Source organism: Vigna unguiculata, chromosome 10 (assembly GCF_037176805.1).
Source record: "Vigna unguiculata cultivar grain cowpea cultivar isolate G323 ecotype 2 chromosome 10, ASM3717680v1, whole genome shotgun sequence".
Lineage (NCBI taxonomy): Eukaryota > Viridiplantae > Streptophyta > Magnoliopsida > Fabales > Fabaceae > Vigna > Vigna unguiculata.
This window is the reverse complement of record NC_140801.1, coordinates 32,401,860-32,417,632: the sequence shown is the minus strand read 5'-3', so window position 1 is coordinate 32,417,632 and position 15,773 is coordinate 32,401,860. Positions and strand designations below refer to the sequence as shown.

General features: G+C 36.0%; 1 protein-coding gene across 1 annotated transcript; it reads right to left on the bottom strand.

Annotated features, from left to right (window-relative positions):
• Positions 1 to 3,216: 3,216 nt before the first annotated feature.
• LOC114165384 (uncharacterized) lies at positions 3,217 to 4,359 on the bottom strand. Its single transcript, XM_085667391.1, has one exon. The coding sequence runs from the start codon at positions 4,357 to 4,359 to the stop codon at positions 3,217 to 3,219; it is 1,143 nt and encodes a 380-aa protein (XP_085523517.1).
• Positions 4,360 to 15,773: the final 11,414 nt, after the last annotated feature.

The following is a 15,773-nucleotide window of genomic DNA, read 5'->3' as shown; positions in this document are numbered from 1 at the left end:
CGCCCCATCAGCTGACCCGAGGATAGCTGCCCTTATTTTCTTCACATCCTTACCCTTCCCAGGTCGGGGCGGGAGCTCAGCTCTCCTCTTCGTTCCGCCATGTACATGTACTTTAACCACAGATTCCTGCAAATTTGGAACACCAGCTTTCCCAGCCTCCTTGGCCTTGGCGGCCATCTCCTTCCTCAGTGCTTGAAAAAGCGCCAAGTTCTTCTTACCGGACTGCGCCATATGCCCTGCAATAACATATCACAACTCGGATCAAAACAACTTAGCATCATTAACACAGCTTAAGTAATAAACAGATACCTTCAATATCTATTATCGGATGCACCGAATTATAAACCCTAACTAAGCCCTTAGTGGGCAACTTATCCACAAATCTTAACAACATCCCCACCACCTCCTTGTCTCCAGCCGAAAACTCCTCCACTCCCATGTCCTTGTAACGAGAAGGATTGTTGGTCCAACTAAAAGGGAACTTGGTACTCCGATCCGCATTCAGAAAATACGGCTCACCTCCCTCCTTCACTACGACCTTGAAGTACCCGTCTTTGAAGTGCTTGAAAGATTGGGAGAATGCATCCAACCTGCTAATGCTAGGACGACTGATCAAAGAAAGCCAAGTAGCCGGCCTCCGGGGTCTGGTATCGTAAAAATACAAGAATGCATAAGGGGAAGGCTCCAAGTACAACGACTCGCACAGAATGCGGAAGGCCTGTAGGTAAGCCCAACTATTAGGATGTAGCTGAGTAGGCGCCACATTCAAAGCCCGCAACACTCCCATAGTAAAGTCGTCAAAGGGTAGTCGTATATGAAGCTGAGAAAAATGACACATATACATATAAAAGAACTTCTCGGTAGCCCCTTCTTGCCCGTGGCATACCCGGTCGATAGCGCTCACCCTTTCCAACGAAACAATATCTCCGCTGACCCCTCTGGACATGACGGGTGTACAGTTTAGCCAAGAGTTCAACAAGCGAGACCACCTAAACAGTGATGACTGGTCACGAACATCAGATGCCACCCACGCATAACTGCCCTTGGCCGGCCAGTTACTCTCCTCCAGCTCCTCAGGAGGATCTTCTCGGACTTCCCTCACCACCTCCATTGGCATTCCGCTTGTGCCAACTCCAGCACTCATACTCTCTCCGCGAAGCCGTTCATCCCTACTCCTATCCGACTCGTTACTTTGACTACTACTAGACGCAGATAACGATGTGCTATCGCTACTAGACATACCTGTTTTCGTTTTTACGGAAAGATGTCGGTTGAATTTGGGAACTAGTCGGACAATATGTTGCGCACAAGATCTCTGAATTCCAAATTCTCGCAAATGAACCAAGTAAACCCTCCGCTGCTTTCAAACCCATATTTATAGTCCACGATCCCAAACGACTAAAGCTCTTCCCGCCAAAATAAAACCCCAGACCAATCGACACCATCATTATGAAGGATATGACACATAAAAAACGACGGCGCCAAAAGTTTAACGATGTGACCACCTGACGCCCTTTCATCTACCTTCTGACACTTCCAAATCCCAAGCCTTAACATTGTTCACCACACTTAAAGGCTGGGGGACTGGTGTATCACACCTAGCCGGTTTGGCTAGTTCACCAACACATGTCATCCTTGACCGACAACCCATATCGGACAAGGCTGGGGGACTGGTGTACCGTACCTAGCCAAACTCAGCCAAGTAAACAGTATACACATCAAAACCACCTAGCATCTAGTACCCGGACACCACCAGCACAAGCCATCTAGGCAAGTAGCCAGTCGAAACCGACTACTTGCCTAGAAAGTTAACTAACATCGATACCCTGTCTTCAATAGGCCTCTAAGACCTGTTTTGGGGCCCAGGCCCACTCATGGCCCAAGCTGGGGCCCAAGTCAAAACCCAGCCCATGCGATGGTCAAACGTCATTAATGTTCTATAAATACACGTGGACCCCATCATTTAAAGGTACGCATTCATTAATCACTAATTTGACTCTCTGAGAGCTTTGACTTACTTGAGCTTCGGAGATTCTTCTGCAGGTAACCCCTCCTGGGTTCAAGCCGACATGTATCGAATGGGAAGAGGCCAACTGAGGAGATAGCGGACTACGTGGTAAGGTGACGCTTGTGCCTGACTTCTTATTTGTTCTCTGCAGGAACATATTATATATAAACAGACGTTGATAAAAATTAAATTCAGAATTAATAATTCTTTACAAAAATAATTAGAAAAAAATGAAATAAAGTAAAAATTCTGAAGATTGAAATCTTTATATATATATGAAAGTGCAGTACATACGTTAAATGAATGTTAGTAAATTTGATTGTGTTCCTCTGTAATACTACTACTAAAGTGCGGATCATGATGATACAATATGAATACAGAACACAACGAACCACATAGAACAGAAAATCTCAATGCATGGTATTAGATCTAAATTTGTATTTGTGTTAAAATTGAAGACATACCTGAGAGAATATGTAGATGATGTTGAACTTCCAAAGTATTGTTCTCTGATCTTGGGTTTGCTCCATTTCCAATTTTGTAATTGCAGAGAAATGGAGGTTCAAATGTAGTGTTGAGTGAAGGATGTGTATCAAATGGTAAAGTGAAAGTTGTGAATGGAATGGGAAAGTTTAAGTCAGAATAGAGAACATTATCATGTGCAAATAGTGACAACAAATTTAAAATTGTTATTGTTCACTGACACAAAAAGTAACAGATAAAATAAAGTATAAAAGTTACAGCAAGAGTAACAGCAAAATTATATAATTTCGATTCTTTAACATTTAGAAAATTAAAGAAATGAAATGCAATTATGTAAATTTAAATGAATGTTGTTTTTTCAGTAACACCCAAGCACATGTATCTAGACATTTATTGTTGACAATACAGTAAAGCAACAAATAACAGTTGAAAAACAACATATATATAATGAATAACAGAAACAATAGTGTATTAATATATAAGTAGCATTACTGGATTCAATGAAGTAGATCCTGGAAAACAAAATAATATCTAATGCAACTATCAAAACATTTATCAATCATTATATATTATACACTACTAATCTGCATGAACTGTAATGTGCACCAAAATTTGTATATGGACCCAAAAAATAAAGTAATCTGCAAGGTAAAAAAGAAATACAGTTAAATGTACAATAATTGAAAAATTTTAAGAATGTTATAGAAGTAATTTTTATACCTTTATCAAAGATTTTCAAATATTTCTTTGTAAACCACATTTGTAGTTGTAGTGGTTAGTTTTCCATCTTCATCCAGAATTAAGATTTTCTTTGATGTCACTCTAGAAATTGCTACGTACAATTGTCCATGAGTAAACACTGGGCGAGGAAGATAAAGTCCAACTTTAGAAAGAGTTTGACCTTGGCTTTTGTTTATTGTCATCGCAAAAGATAAGGATATTGGAAATTGCCTCCTTTGAAATTTGAACGGGATGTTGGAATCATAAGGTGTCAAGTTCATTCTTGGTATGAATATTTTGTCACCAACATTTTTGCTAGTTATTACCGTAGCAGAAATAACATTCTTTCCCAAATCATTAACTTGCAACCTTGTACCATTGCACAAACCTTTTACTTGATCAATATTTCTTAAAAGCATAATTGGTACACCAACTTTCAATTTAATCCTATGATTTAGAATTCTTGAACATTTAATATCATTTAGAAACTCTTGAGTAAACCACTCACCTTGAATTTCTTGATCATTATCAGATTGGAAAGGACTGTCTGAAGTTAAATAAACTTGTTCTTCACCAGGAATCAAAGATAAAATGATGTCATTTACTTGTTCAACACTATCAATTGTAGGGCAAAGTATAACACCATCATCAAAGAATCTAGGAGTCATGATATTTTCAATTAGACCACCATAAACAAATTTTACTAAAGAAAGTAAAGGTGTTTCACTTTCTTGAATTAGAAGATCTGTTGGTATTGAAAGGTTGGCTTCACCACTTTCATTCAAATTCATATTTCCATCTCCAATTTTAAGAATCCAATCAGCAAATTCTTTTATATCTTTTGCACTTTCATTTGAAGCAGTAGTCTTTAACCTCATGTTTTGTGATAACTTAAGAAATGTGCAATATTGCCACAAATCAGAATAGTTAATTGATGAGTTCACAATATGATACCTTGATCCCTTTCTTACTACTGGCAAGATTTGTCTAAAATCACCGCCTAAGACCACCACCTTTCCACCAAATGGTTTGTCAGCATTATGTTGATTTGTAGCTCTCACAATGTCTCTCAATGTTCTATCAAAAGCTTGAAAGCATAGCTTATTCATCATAGGAGCTTCATCCCATATTATAAGTTTTGCTTCCATCAATAGTTTAGCACGAAGACTTCCTTAATTGATGTTACAGGTTGATTCATCATTGATTGCTAATGGTATGCAAAAAGTAGAATGAGCAGTTTTTCCTCCAGGAAACAATAAAGATGCAATGCCACTTGAAGCTACATTAAGGGCAATAATTCCCTTTGCTCTAATAGCAGCTGACAAAAGTTTCCAGAGATATGTTTTTCTAGTACCACCATAACCATATAAGAAAAAGAAATTCCCTACCTCTGAATTCACTGTTGTCATATTTTTGTTATAAACATGTTGTTGCTCATTAGTGACAGACTGCCAGAGATTGATGTAGCTTCTCCATTTGTTCTTTATCAAAATTCATTTCATCAACAATGAACTTGTTTTGAAATTTGAATGAATTTGAAAGATCAGGTTGAGGAAGGCAACTATAATTTGTTAAAGCTCGCCCATTTGAATTTAGAAGTTCTTGTACTTCTAGTAGACAAAGATTGTGTAAATCATGCTCTTGAATTTGTAAATCTACAAAATAGAACATGTAATTAATACATAATTATGGAAAACACATTGTAGATTAATTCAATTTAGTACCTGGTATGTTCAAGTCTTTTCTTTTTTGACATAGGATACCCTCTGCAAGTAAAGTCCAAGTTGCATCCCAAACAACATTTGGCTTAGACATTGTATTCGTGATTAACAAAGCAACAAATAACCTTCTAAGTTGATTTCCAGATGCAAGATGGCTAGCCTCTTTAATGGCATCAATGAATTCTTTGTCATCTGCCAGTAATCCTAATTCTTGGCAAGCCTTTTGGTATGTGGAGAATGTTTTACCATTAATTGTCTTTATGCTACCATGATCAACGCAACCTTTTTGTTTTGTTAGTAAGATTCTAATGTAGTAGCATTCACCTGATCCTGGAGGAACATATGTTAGTCGACCAATACTATAACCTTGCTTTCTTGGTTTCCATTGTTTTTGTTGAGACATCCAAACAAACTTTGTTGGAAATTCAGCATAGGTCAAGTTTCTACCTTCCTCAAATTTTTTGTTAGCTTCAAACCAAGCTAGGAACATGGTGTTCATATTCTCATTCCTATGCAATACATCATCAATTCGATCATCATTTTTAAACAAAACTGGTTGTTGATCTAGTAAGTGAAAAGTTAAACGTTGAACAGTTGGCCATCTATGATGGATATCAAAGCCATAAATTCGCCAAACTGCTTCACATGCAGATACATATCTACAATTATAGTATCTTTTTATCTCATCAACAATATGCATCTCTGTAGATTCATTCTTTTTGTCTGTAATTTTAATTGTTGCTCTATCAGGACCTTTGTTGACATATTTGAACAAATACATGATTGAGTTGGATTTGTTGCAATATTTTGTATTAATATGAGCTTGATAACGCATTAAGAGAAGAGGACTATATGGCACCCCATTCGCATTACCTAATTTATGTCCATTTTTCAACACAAATAAACCATCATCTCTACGTCTATATACAGGATATCCATCTTCATCAATTGTAGTTGAATGTCTAAATATTTTAGGAAAAAATTTAGAACACCGACCTTCTTTCATACATGGCGAGTTGAATCTAGCAGCTCCGGAAGGACCATGTATCATATATGTTTAAACAACCTTTTAAAGTTTAGGATAGAGATCTGGATGAGGAAGTTCAGCAGAGATGACTTGATCTATATGCTTTGCATTTTCTAACTTGTTTGAGTCACTCAACCATAGTAATAAATGAGCATGTGGCAGACCTCTCTTCTGAAATTCAACTGTATACTTACCTAAATTTTGAACATAATTATTAGAAAAAATAATTGCCAGTAAGAAAAATAAATTAAGAAAAGTAGAATGGTATACCTGCATTGACTTTGCCAAAGAAATTATTCTTCTTGAAATCTGTCATCATTTGGTCTAATTTCATTTTAAAAACTCTACAAACAATGTATGGCCTATCTGAAGCAGTTAATCCTCTTGATTTGACAAAATCAAGAATTTCAGGCCAATTTACATTACATGTGATTGTTATAAACAAATCTGGATAGCCATACCTCTTACAAATTGCCATAGCTTCTTGGCAATTATTGTACATGTATCTCATACCACCTGTAAATGAAGCTGAAAGAACAATACGTTTACCAATGGAAGAAGGGTCAGTTTCACCTTTGTTAACAGCTTCTTGTAACCCATTCAGAATATCTGAACGAATGAGTTTTTGATTATTTCGTATAAAAGACAACCTTTGGGCTTTAATCATAGTGTATGTATCCACTAAAAAATGTTGAAACAATCTAAGTGAATTTACAACATTACCAAATTCAACCTTTCTATCTTGTATTCTGAAAGCAATGAATTCTCGTAAAGAAATGTGAATTCTCTTTCTACTTTATCCATATTTTTTACAATCTCTAATTGGAATATCCTCTTGATAACCATCTTCTCCATATGGGAAAATCAAAGGATATGGAAGAGGAATGAAACATGTGTGTGTTTCATGTAGTCTTGTTAACTGACCAGAAACTTTCTTGACAATGATGTCCCTTCCTACATCTAAGGTGCTCAAATCACCACCAATCAATGTTGCCACTTCATCTGCTACTGGTGTATTGTATACTCTAGGATCCTTAAAGCGATGTCTAAATAACCTCAATCCAAAATCTGATTGTTCATCATCATGTATAAAATCTCTTACTCTTATGAATGGTTGAGCAAGTACATTGTGTTTGTCAATCATTTTCTTTAACTCTTCGATCAATGATTTATCAAATATGGATTGATGACTATCAGACCTATAAAATTAAAAATTAGACAATTATATGCACAATGATGGCTAAAACATAAATAAACTATTTACACATACCCAAAGTGACTAACTTTGTTGGTTGTTTCATTTTCTATGTCATAAATATATAGTTGTGCAAATTTTGGATTTGATCCTTTTTCAGGCAATAAACTTCCAATGTGATGGTAATTTTGACCACTAAGAATAAATTGAGGAGGACCCGATCCATCGTTGATTGAGGAATGGATCTTAGCACCAATGGATGTAAATGAGAACATGTTGTTATAACTTCTTATGTAATGTAAGAAATGTTGGCTTGTACTGTCTTCACCTTTGAACAACTTTTGAAGCAATTGTGGAGGTTTCTTCAACAATGGAAGTTGTACTTTTCCCTTTTGACAACAAAGAGAGAAATTAACTTGTTTTAATCTTTTGCATTTATCAAATCTTTCTTCGTACCACAATTGAGCTTGACAATAGGGACACTCAAGTGAACACTCCCCCACATCAACATTTCCTAAGTACATAAAAAACATATATGTCATTACTTAAATAACATTTGTACTTAAATATAAAAACACTAAAAAGTATTGTTTCACCTTGAATTTCAGCTTTTGAATACAAATCATAGGAGAAATGTCCAATTATGTTATTTGAAAGAAAAGGAAAAACCAATTTTACATAAAGAAACAATAAGTATTTATTATTTAAAATGAACCATTATTGATTACCATCATTTTCATCTTCGTCAGAATTATTGTCAAAATCCAATATCTTCGAAATAGATCTAATAGCCTGCTCCCGAGATGGGTGACAGAATTGTACACCTTGAACATAGATTGAAATGAATATTAGCAACCGTAATTTGTAACAATTAAAGAAATTAAAGTAATGAAATGAATTTTGTTTATATTAGAAATTACCATGACTTTGGTTTTGTTGAACATAAAAAGGATTAACAACTTCAGAAAAAGCAGAACAATTTAGTGAAGCATGACTGAAGCTGCTATCCACAATTTCTTTAGGTAACAGTTCTTGTGTATTAAACAGATTGGTTTTGTTTCTTCCAATATGACAATCAAATTAAACAATACCTACAAGTACATCCATAAATTAATGAACTGAATTCTAAATTTATAAAAACAATAAATATTATTGATATATATGATTTTGTAATTTTGTTCTTAATTTAATTTATCAATAAAATATAATTATACATTTCAATAACTAAAATAACTTAAATTTGACTTTGAAAAACTAAAATTAATTAAAAGACTAAAATATATTAAAGCACTGTTGCTGTTTTGCAAAATTGGAGCATTGGTAGATCCAATGGAGGTAGAACCATGAAATTCTAATAAGAGAGGTAGTAATAGTAAAATTTAGTATGAAAGGAATTGAAATCAAGATAAGATAATAATAGATATATAAAGAATTAGTAATTAAACATTTTTATCACCAATGGTATTACTTTTTTCTGCCAACTTCTGATTTATAATAAGTTTCCTTCTTCTTCGTGCAACTTTCCCATTATTTTGGTTAAGTTCTGCAAAATGCAGTTAAACAAATGATTATGAAATGCATTTAAAGATGAAACAAATTGATTATGAAATGATGTCATCTAATATCCATGTGTGTTAATTGTATAATATGCATTAAAGATGAATAATGAGACTAATAAGTCTGTAGTGCTAGCATTTGTACTGTATTTGAATGAAAATTAAATTAAATAACAAACTTACCACAATATGTCAACTCGGAAAGTGGCCTTCTATTTGTAGATTGAATTCTTTTATTCTGCACGTGTGCATCTTCATTGAGAGATAAGTAGGTTTTGATAGTTGCATCTGGGGTAACATTTTCTTTCCATACTGGTAGAATTGTTAAAAATTCAAATGAGAAAAGAATAGATGTAAACTATGCAACACAAATAATAAACATATAGAAAACTATCACACTGAAAGTTTTTACAAAATCCATATTTGTGTTAGTGCATTGAGTAAATTGATTTCAGTTCCTTTTTGATATCAATATTTGTAAAGGAAATGAAAAACAGATTGACAACAATGAATGCAGTAATAAATTTATTGGATGAAATTTATAGTGAATGAAAAAATGATTACCACAATTTCTTAACTGAGAAAGAGGTGTAGTATTTGGAAAAGGAAATGCTTCACTTGGACTGGATTTGTCCTCATTTGTTACTGCAATCAAAAGAACAAAAAAAAAATAACATACATGAAGTAAGATTAGTATTTACATCTTTGTTTTTACGTATGAGTGTAGATTTAATTGAATTGGATGAAAAATGAATGAAATGAGATAGAAAAAATGAAGAAACTTAAAAATGCAATGTGAGAAACATAAATTTATTTAACCTGTGGACTTCATCAAGGTATTGGAAAAATTTTGTGAGACAATGTTCTTCCTTTTTCTTCTTCCATTTGTTGAATCCATTTTGTTGTGATAATGTTCAAAGTGTGCAGAAGTTATGCATTATATTGTTGTATTATGGTGTTACAAATTCAGAACATGTTGGAAATCAAATAAGATTAAGATTTAAAATTAATAATAGAAAAGTAATAACAAAACCAATTAACAATGCACTATGAAGAAAGTAAAGCAGAAAGCAAGAAAAAAACTATTAATAGATGTAGGCACATTTTTAGTTTTCCACGCACATTCTTCCTGATTCAGGTACTGTTAGTACAAACTTTTGATAAAAAAGAACAAACATTTCATTGATATGGAAATATCAGAACTGAACATATAACTCAATATTTGGAAAAGCGTACCTTTTCAAAAAGATTTGATCTGCAATGTCCAAATTGATGATTTGCAAACAATGCAAAGCCTCATTTCAGAATGTGCATATGTGCTATATGTCATTTTTTGGCAAGCACAAAAGTACTATGGTTTGTAATAGTCAAACCTTAAAGTAGACATTTGTTTCTACATTGAGTGTAACATGCAACTACTAAAGAAAGGGCAAAACAAAATAATTTTATTGTTTTGAATTTTAGAAATGAAAATAAATTCTGAGAAATTAAATTTAATGTTTTCATGGTTACTATATTATTCATGAAAACAATCAAACTGAAATGGGATTTTCATGGTTACTATATTATTCGAATAAGTTAAAGATTACTAAAAAACAATTAAAATAAATTTTTGCAACAAATATTAAAATAATTTTTGTAAAGAAATTAATAAAATTTTATGCAAATTATATTCAATTAGTATGTGTAACATCCCATTTAAATAATAACATAATTAAATGAAATCTTACACCGGATAATATAAAAAAGCCAAGTTGCGGAGTATAAAGTCACTCCTTACAGTTATCCAAGGTACTTAAAAGGAAATACTAAAGCTCGTTACAAAGCCTACAACCCAAAAGGAGTAAGAGATAGTCGATATTCGAAATAAAGCCTTGGGGGTAATACAATACACGGGCCTTAGCCCTAAAGAAAAGCCCAAATAAAACATGAAGTCCAGCCCAGGTAGACTGTGTAGCAAAATCATCTCTTCCCTGTTGACCTCGAGTACCTCTCGCATCTGCTCCCATCAATAAATTGATGATCATCGCAAAGGTAGAAGAACAACATACAAGGCAATCAAACAAGCAAGGGTAAGCTAGAGCCAAAAAGATTTTATCATGCAATCAGATATACTTTCACAGTCCAATATATGCATACATCATCCAAGCATGTTATGACCTTCCAATCAATACACTAAGACTCGACTCGACTCATCCGGATACATATAACCTGGTCGGATTCAGCGGATGCTTGCACTTGTGGTGGATACCTCTGCTCACCCCCGAGCTGCTCACCCCCGAGCTATGTGTTACAAGTGTTACAATGAATCAAATCTCTCTCACCACAAGGTTAGCCCTTAATGAATTTCAGGCCTCCTGCTACTCTCACCACAGGAGTCAGTCTGCTCTAAGTGAGACTAACTGGCCCTTTAGAGTGTCAGGATGCAGTCCTTACCTTGAATCCTTACCTAGTTATACAGATGGGGCACCACCATGGGCACCCACTAACAGGGGCCATGGAATTACGTCCCGACCACTGAAGCACAACCCTGAAATCTCACCTAGAAATTCCAAGGAATTACGTACTGACCACCTACTATACATATTCAAACAAACAGTAATATTTATCATGCTTATAAATCTCATGCCAACCTTTATAATCCATCCTCATACATGCTCCATGTTGAATCCATTCCAAATCATCCTTCCCAATTCATGAATATAGAAATGTAATTCATACCGACACCATGCCACTTTGATTACCAACCATCTCATTCAAGTCACATGCCAAGGTCATGTTAAACTTATCAATCACAGACCTTAAACCATTCTACTCATACCCATTCGCCCAATTCATGCTTTTAAAAGTAATTGAATCAATCCACAAGTTCAAGTTAAAGTAAGGAATTACAATTCTGCAGCAATTCTCGCTTAAGCTAGACTGATCTCGCTTAAGCTAGACTGGTCTCGCTTAAGCTAGACTGGTCTCGCTTAAGCTAGACTGGTCTCGCTTAAGCTAGAAATTCTCGCTTAAGCTAGACTGATCTCGCTTAAGCTAGAAATTCTCGCTTAAGCGAGACTGATCTCGCTTAAGCTAAAATCCCTCGCTTAAGCAAAACTGACAGCTTTTTAATGATTTCAACATGTAAAAACACAAAATCCCAAACATAAAAAATTTAAGAAAACACAAGCACGTTGTATAAAACGTTGGCATCATATTTCATGCTTTAAAAGAGTAAACAAATCAATTATGGGAGCATACAAGCATTTAACAATTGTCAATCTCGCTCAAGCTAAGGAGCTCTCGCTCAGGCAACAAGGTCTCTCGCTCAAGCGAAAAACTTTCGCTTAAGCGAGATTGAAAACAAAGAGTACTTCGAGTTCTCGCTCAAGCTAGCTCATCTCGCTCAAGCGAGAGGCCTTCGCTCAGGCGAGCACTCGAAAATAAAAGGGTGCGAGTTACTGTCATTCTCGCTTAGGCAAGAGCTCCTCGCTTAGGCGAGAGCTTCTCGTTTGGGCGAGAAACAACTCGCTTAGGCGAGCATAACAGATCTCACCTGCTCTCACGCATGCAAAGCCAAAAATCCATCCAGAAACAATACACCGATTATTTTCACACCATCAAAAGCACATCAAATTATCAAGAGCACCCAACAGAAACAAAAAGACACATTATTTATAAAAGCATGAAAAAATCATAGCTTCCCTCACCTGGATAGATGCTAGTGGAAAGCACAGGCACCTACGACAACGAACCCAACAGCTTTAGGAGCATACTCAAGAGGTGGAGCAAAGAATGAGGTTGAGCTTACTTGAATCTGAATGAGCTTCGAGCCCTAGCAGAGCACTGTTTGAGGGGAAAAGAGGAGTAAGATGACTGATTTTTGCAAAATGGGCAGAACATGAGAGGGTTAGGCTGGTTTAGGGGTTTTGGGATGCCTTATGGGCCAGCCTTAGGCCCAACTGACTAAGAGAGACCCTTAAATTTTAGGACAAAATTAAAGTGGGTCTTACATTCTCCCCAACAACAAAAATTTTCGACCTCGAAAATTCACCGACGAGATGGGAAGAAAACTACGTTTTCCTCATTTCATCCGACAACCACCACTTAGACATGACTAATAAAACGACTCCAACACCTATAGTAACTGGAAACTTCGCCTCTGTGCTAAGCAATATGTGTTCAACTGTGTAGATTGGTTTAGTCACTACTCTCGAAGTAACTTCCAACCTACAACCTTAAAACTGGGATGCTCTTTCTTACCTCCCCAACCAACTTGCATTTGATATACCGACTCGTCTACCATATGCTCTCCACTACCTCTTGTAGGTTTTTATCAAAGTCTCAGATGACTTCAAGTCTCAAACTAAAGCATGTATTTATCACTTCACATCACTTTGTTCTCTCCTTTAAGCATCACTCCACTGACTTGATCACTCTTGAGTTCTGGCCTACTGCCCCACCATCAACACTCTTGACCACTTTTACGTATAACGACACTCATAACATCTTACTTCCTTTGTTGGCTTCAACCAAGGCAACAAAGTTCCCTACCGAGTTATTCTAGTTCCAATTTAAAACTATCAACTTATTCCATTTCCATATCGTTTTGGCATCCTGTCCTCATTTTTTTTTATCCCTTAACTCGTAACCATCATTCCACTAAACCACCAAAACCATAACTTCCATTGACTCCAAATCTCTAGTATGTTTTTGCACCAAGCAACTCTACGATACACCTCAAACTAAGATTGCCCGATTTGGCTTTATTTTTTTTTCTAACCTCTTTGAGAAACTCACTCGTCCTAGTCGAATAACTAGACCAAGGAAATCTCTTCACTAGGTCACGAGTAAGATAGTTCTTCTCACGCACCTCTTACCATTTCTAAGCATCATCTGCCACCATCCCGTTGCGCTAATCTGATTCATACATAAGGTCACTTGTTTGTTTACTCAAAATAATGATCCTTTCGTGTCCGCCATGACAAGGAACCAATTGCCGTTGAGAAACCTTCCTCGAGACCCCTATAAAACTTGTAGAACCCCTTTAAACTCCTCTTTTGATAGCCTTAGCGTTCCATTTTCTCAACAAGGTATCTATCCTTTTAAAACCATATTCCTTATTAGTCACTCCAACCTTAGTCAATACTCTTCTTGAACGGCTTGACACACCACAACTTCTTTTTGAAGATTCACCAAACTTGTAGTCATCTTGGTGATTATACTGAGTTTATACCATTATGTTTCCAACAACTCTTTCACTTGTTTCTCTTACTTCACAATCCCAGCATAAATCCTCCAATTAGAAGCTATTAGCACAAGTTCGACTTCAAACCCAAATGCAAAAGTGAACTTCATCACTCCAAAGCGAAAATTCTAATATTTCCTTCAGAATAAATCTATAACTCTTCTACCATTGAGATTACTTGCGTCTATTTTTCGCTTGTCGTTGTCATATAACTCTGATTCACATGACACCCAGCCCTCATCTTTCAGCTTGATCCATACTTGTTACACTACTACTGACTTATCTCTTCAAATCAAAGGATACTACTTCGTTGGGGATCACATCTCCTAAGAATGAGATTAAGAAAACAATCAATTCACCCTTGAGATTGTGTCCCAACCCTGCAAAGGAAACAATTCAAATTGGCTTTGAATTTAAATCCTTTGGTCACCATGAAACATGAAACACACCCGAGTAAACTTCACTTGACCGCAATTGTAGCAAACCACCATCTCAACCCCAACTCCCTCTTGCAGGCACCCATGACTCCTCTACCATATGGGCGACACCAAGAGGTATACGATCCCGAACAAAACCAAATCCATATCCCAAGCACCATTTTTATACCTTGTATCCTCGAATTTGATCATTCGCGCTAATCACTCTAGCACCAACTATCGTATACACCATTTCAATTTCTTCAGACTTTTCTTCTCCTTTCATTCTTTAGTGTAATTTGCCCCCACTAGTTCTTGCCATTCCTACAAGATCCAACACTTAGGTTTCTTGGTCTCAGCCTAAGGTCAATTATTCTGCTCATGTGAATTACTTTTCCTTGAAATATCCTTCTATCAACTCCAAAGACCAAATCATCTCCTTCTGACTATTCAACCTAGTACGAAACCTTTATGCCACTTCATTTTTATCCACATATTATTTTTTCCTTTACTTAGGAAACATCATCTCACTTGACTGATCCATAAGCTCTACTCCATCTTAGCCTCCAACTAGAGATTTGTTGTCTTTTTACACCCCCATGGTCTTTATCTTTCTCAGTTTGCTCGATGCCAAGCAATTTCATTATTTTCTACAACCCAGGATATTGCCAATTGCTTCTCTTCCGCCAATCCAAGAAAACACTAGATATGGCCATACGACCATATCTAATGACACTTCTCTTAATATCACAGGTATCTGTAGAACTCTGAATTATGGTATTGTCGGAATGTAGAACCAGGTTGATGTTCCTCAAACGTTGTTACACTTGCATGCACTGATATCTCCCATATGTTTTAACCTTTAGATTCAACTCATTTTGGAAAACTTGCGGCATTTGATCCTAAACTTGTCCTTGAAGCTCCCTTAGTCCAATCGTTGCTAAACTCCAACATCTGTTCTCAAACTATTAACCCAAACTTAGCTTCCCTTGCTCAACGGTATACATCACACATCAACTTCCTATCTCTGAGGCAAGAAGTTGTCTTAGAGACCTCATCCAACACTTATAAAGGAAAGCAGGTCAAGTTGACATTGGATCTGCATTCCCTCATTTCTATATACACCAGACACATAGTACAGAGGCATAACAAGACAAACTAGAACATACGAAGAAACACTCCATCATCTACAAACAACCAAACCCTTTTGTATGTCACCCTTCTTTCCGTAGCCAGTAGAATTAAGAAAGGAAAAACAACCCTTAATCTAGTCGTGAGTGTGCACCCTCACTACTTTATCAAGGCGTTTTTCTGTTCTTAAAGCTTTTGGTTTTACTGACACACTTGACAAGACATGACTACTCACGCCTGCGAGGCATAACAAACCCACAACCTCAGGTCATCCTAAGGACGAACT

Bases quoted from the DNA above. Each gene is read 5' to 3' on its own strand.
- LOC114165384 (XM_085667391.1), bottom strand. From the start codon at position 4,359: ATGGAAGCAAAACTTATAATATGGGATGAAGCTCCTATGATGAATAAG.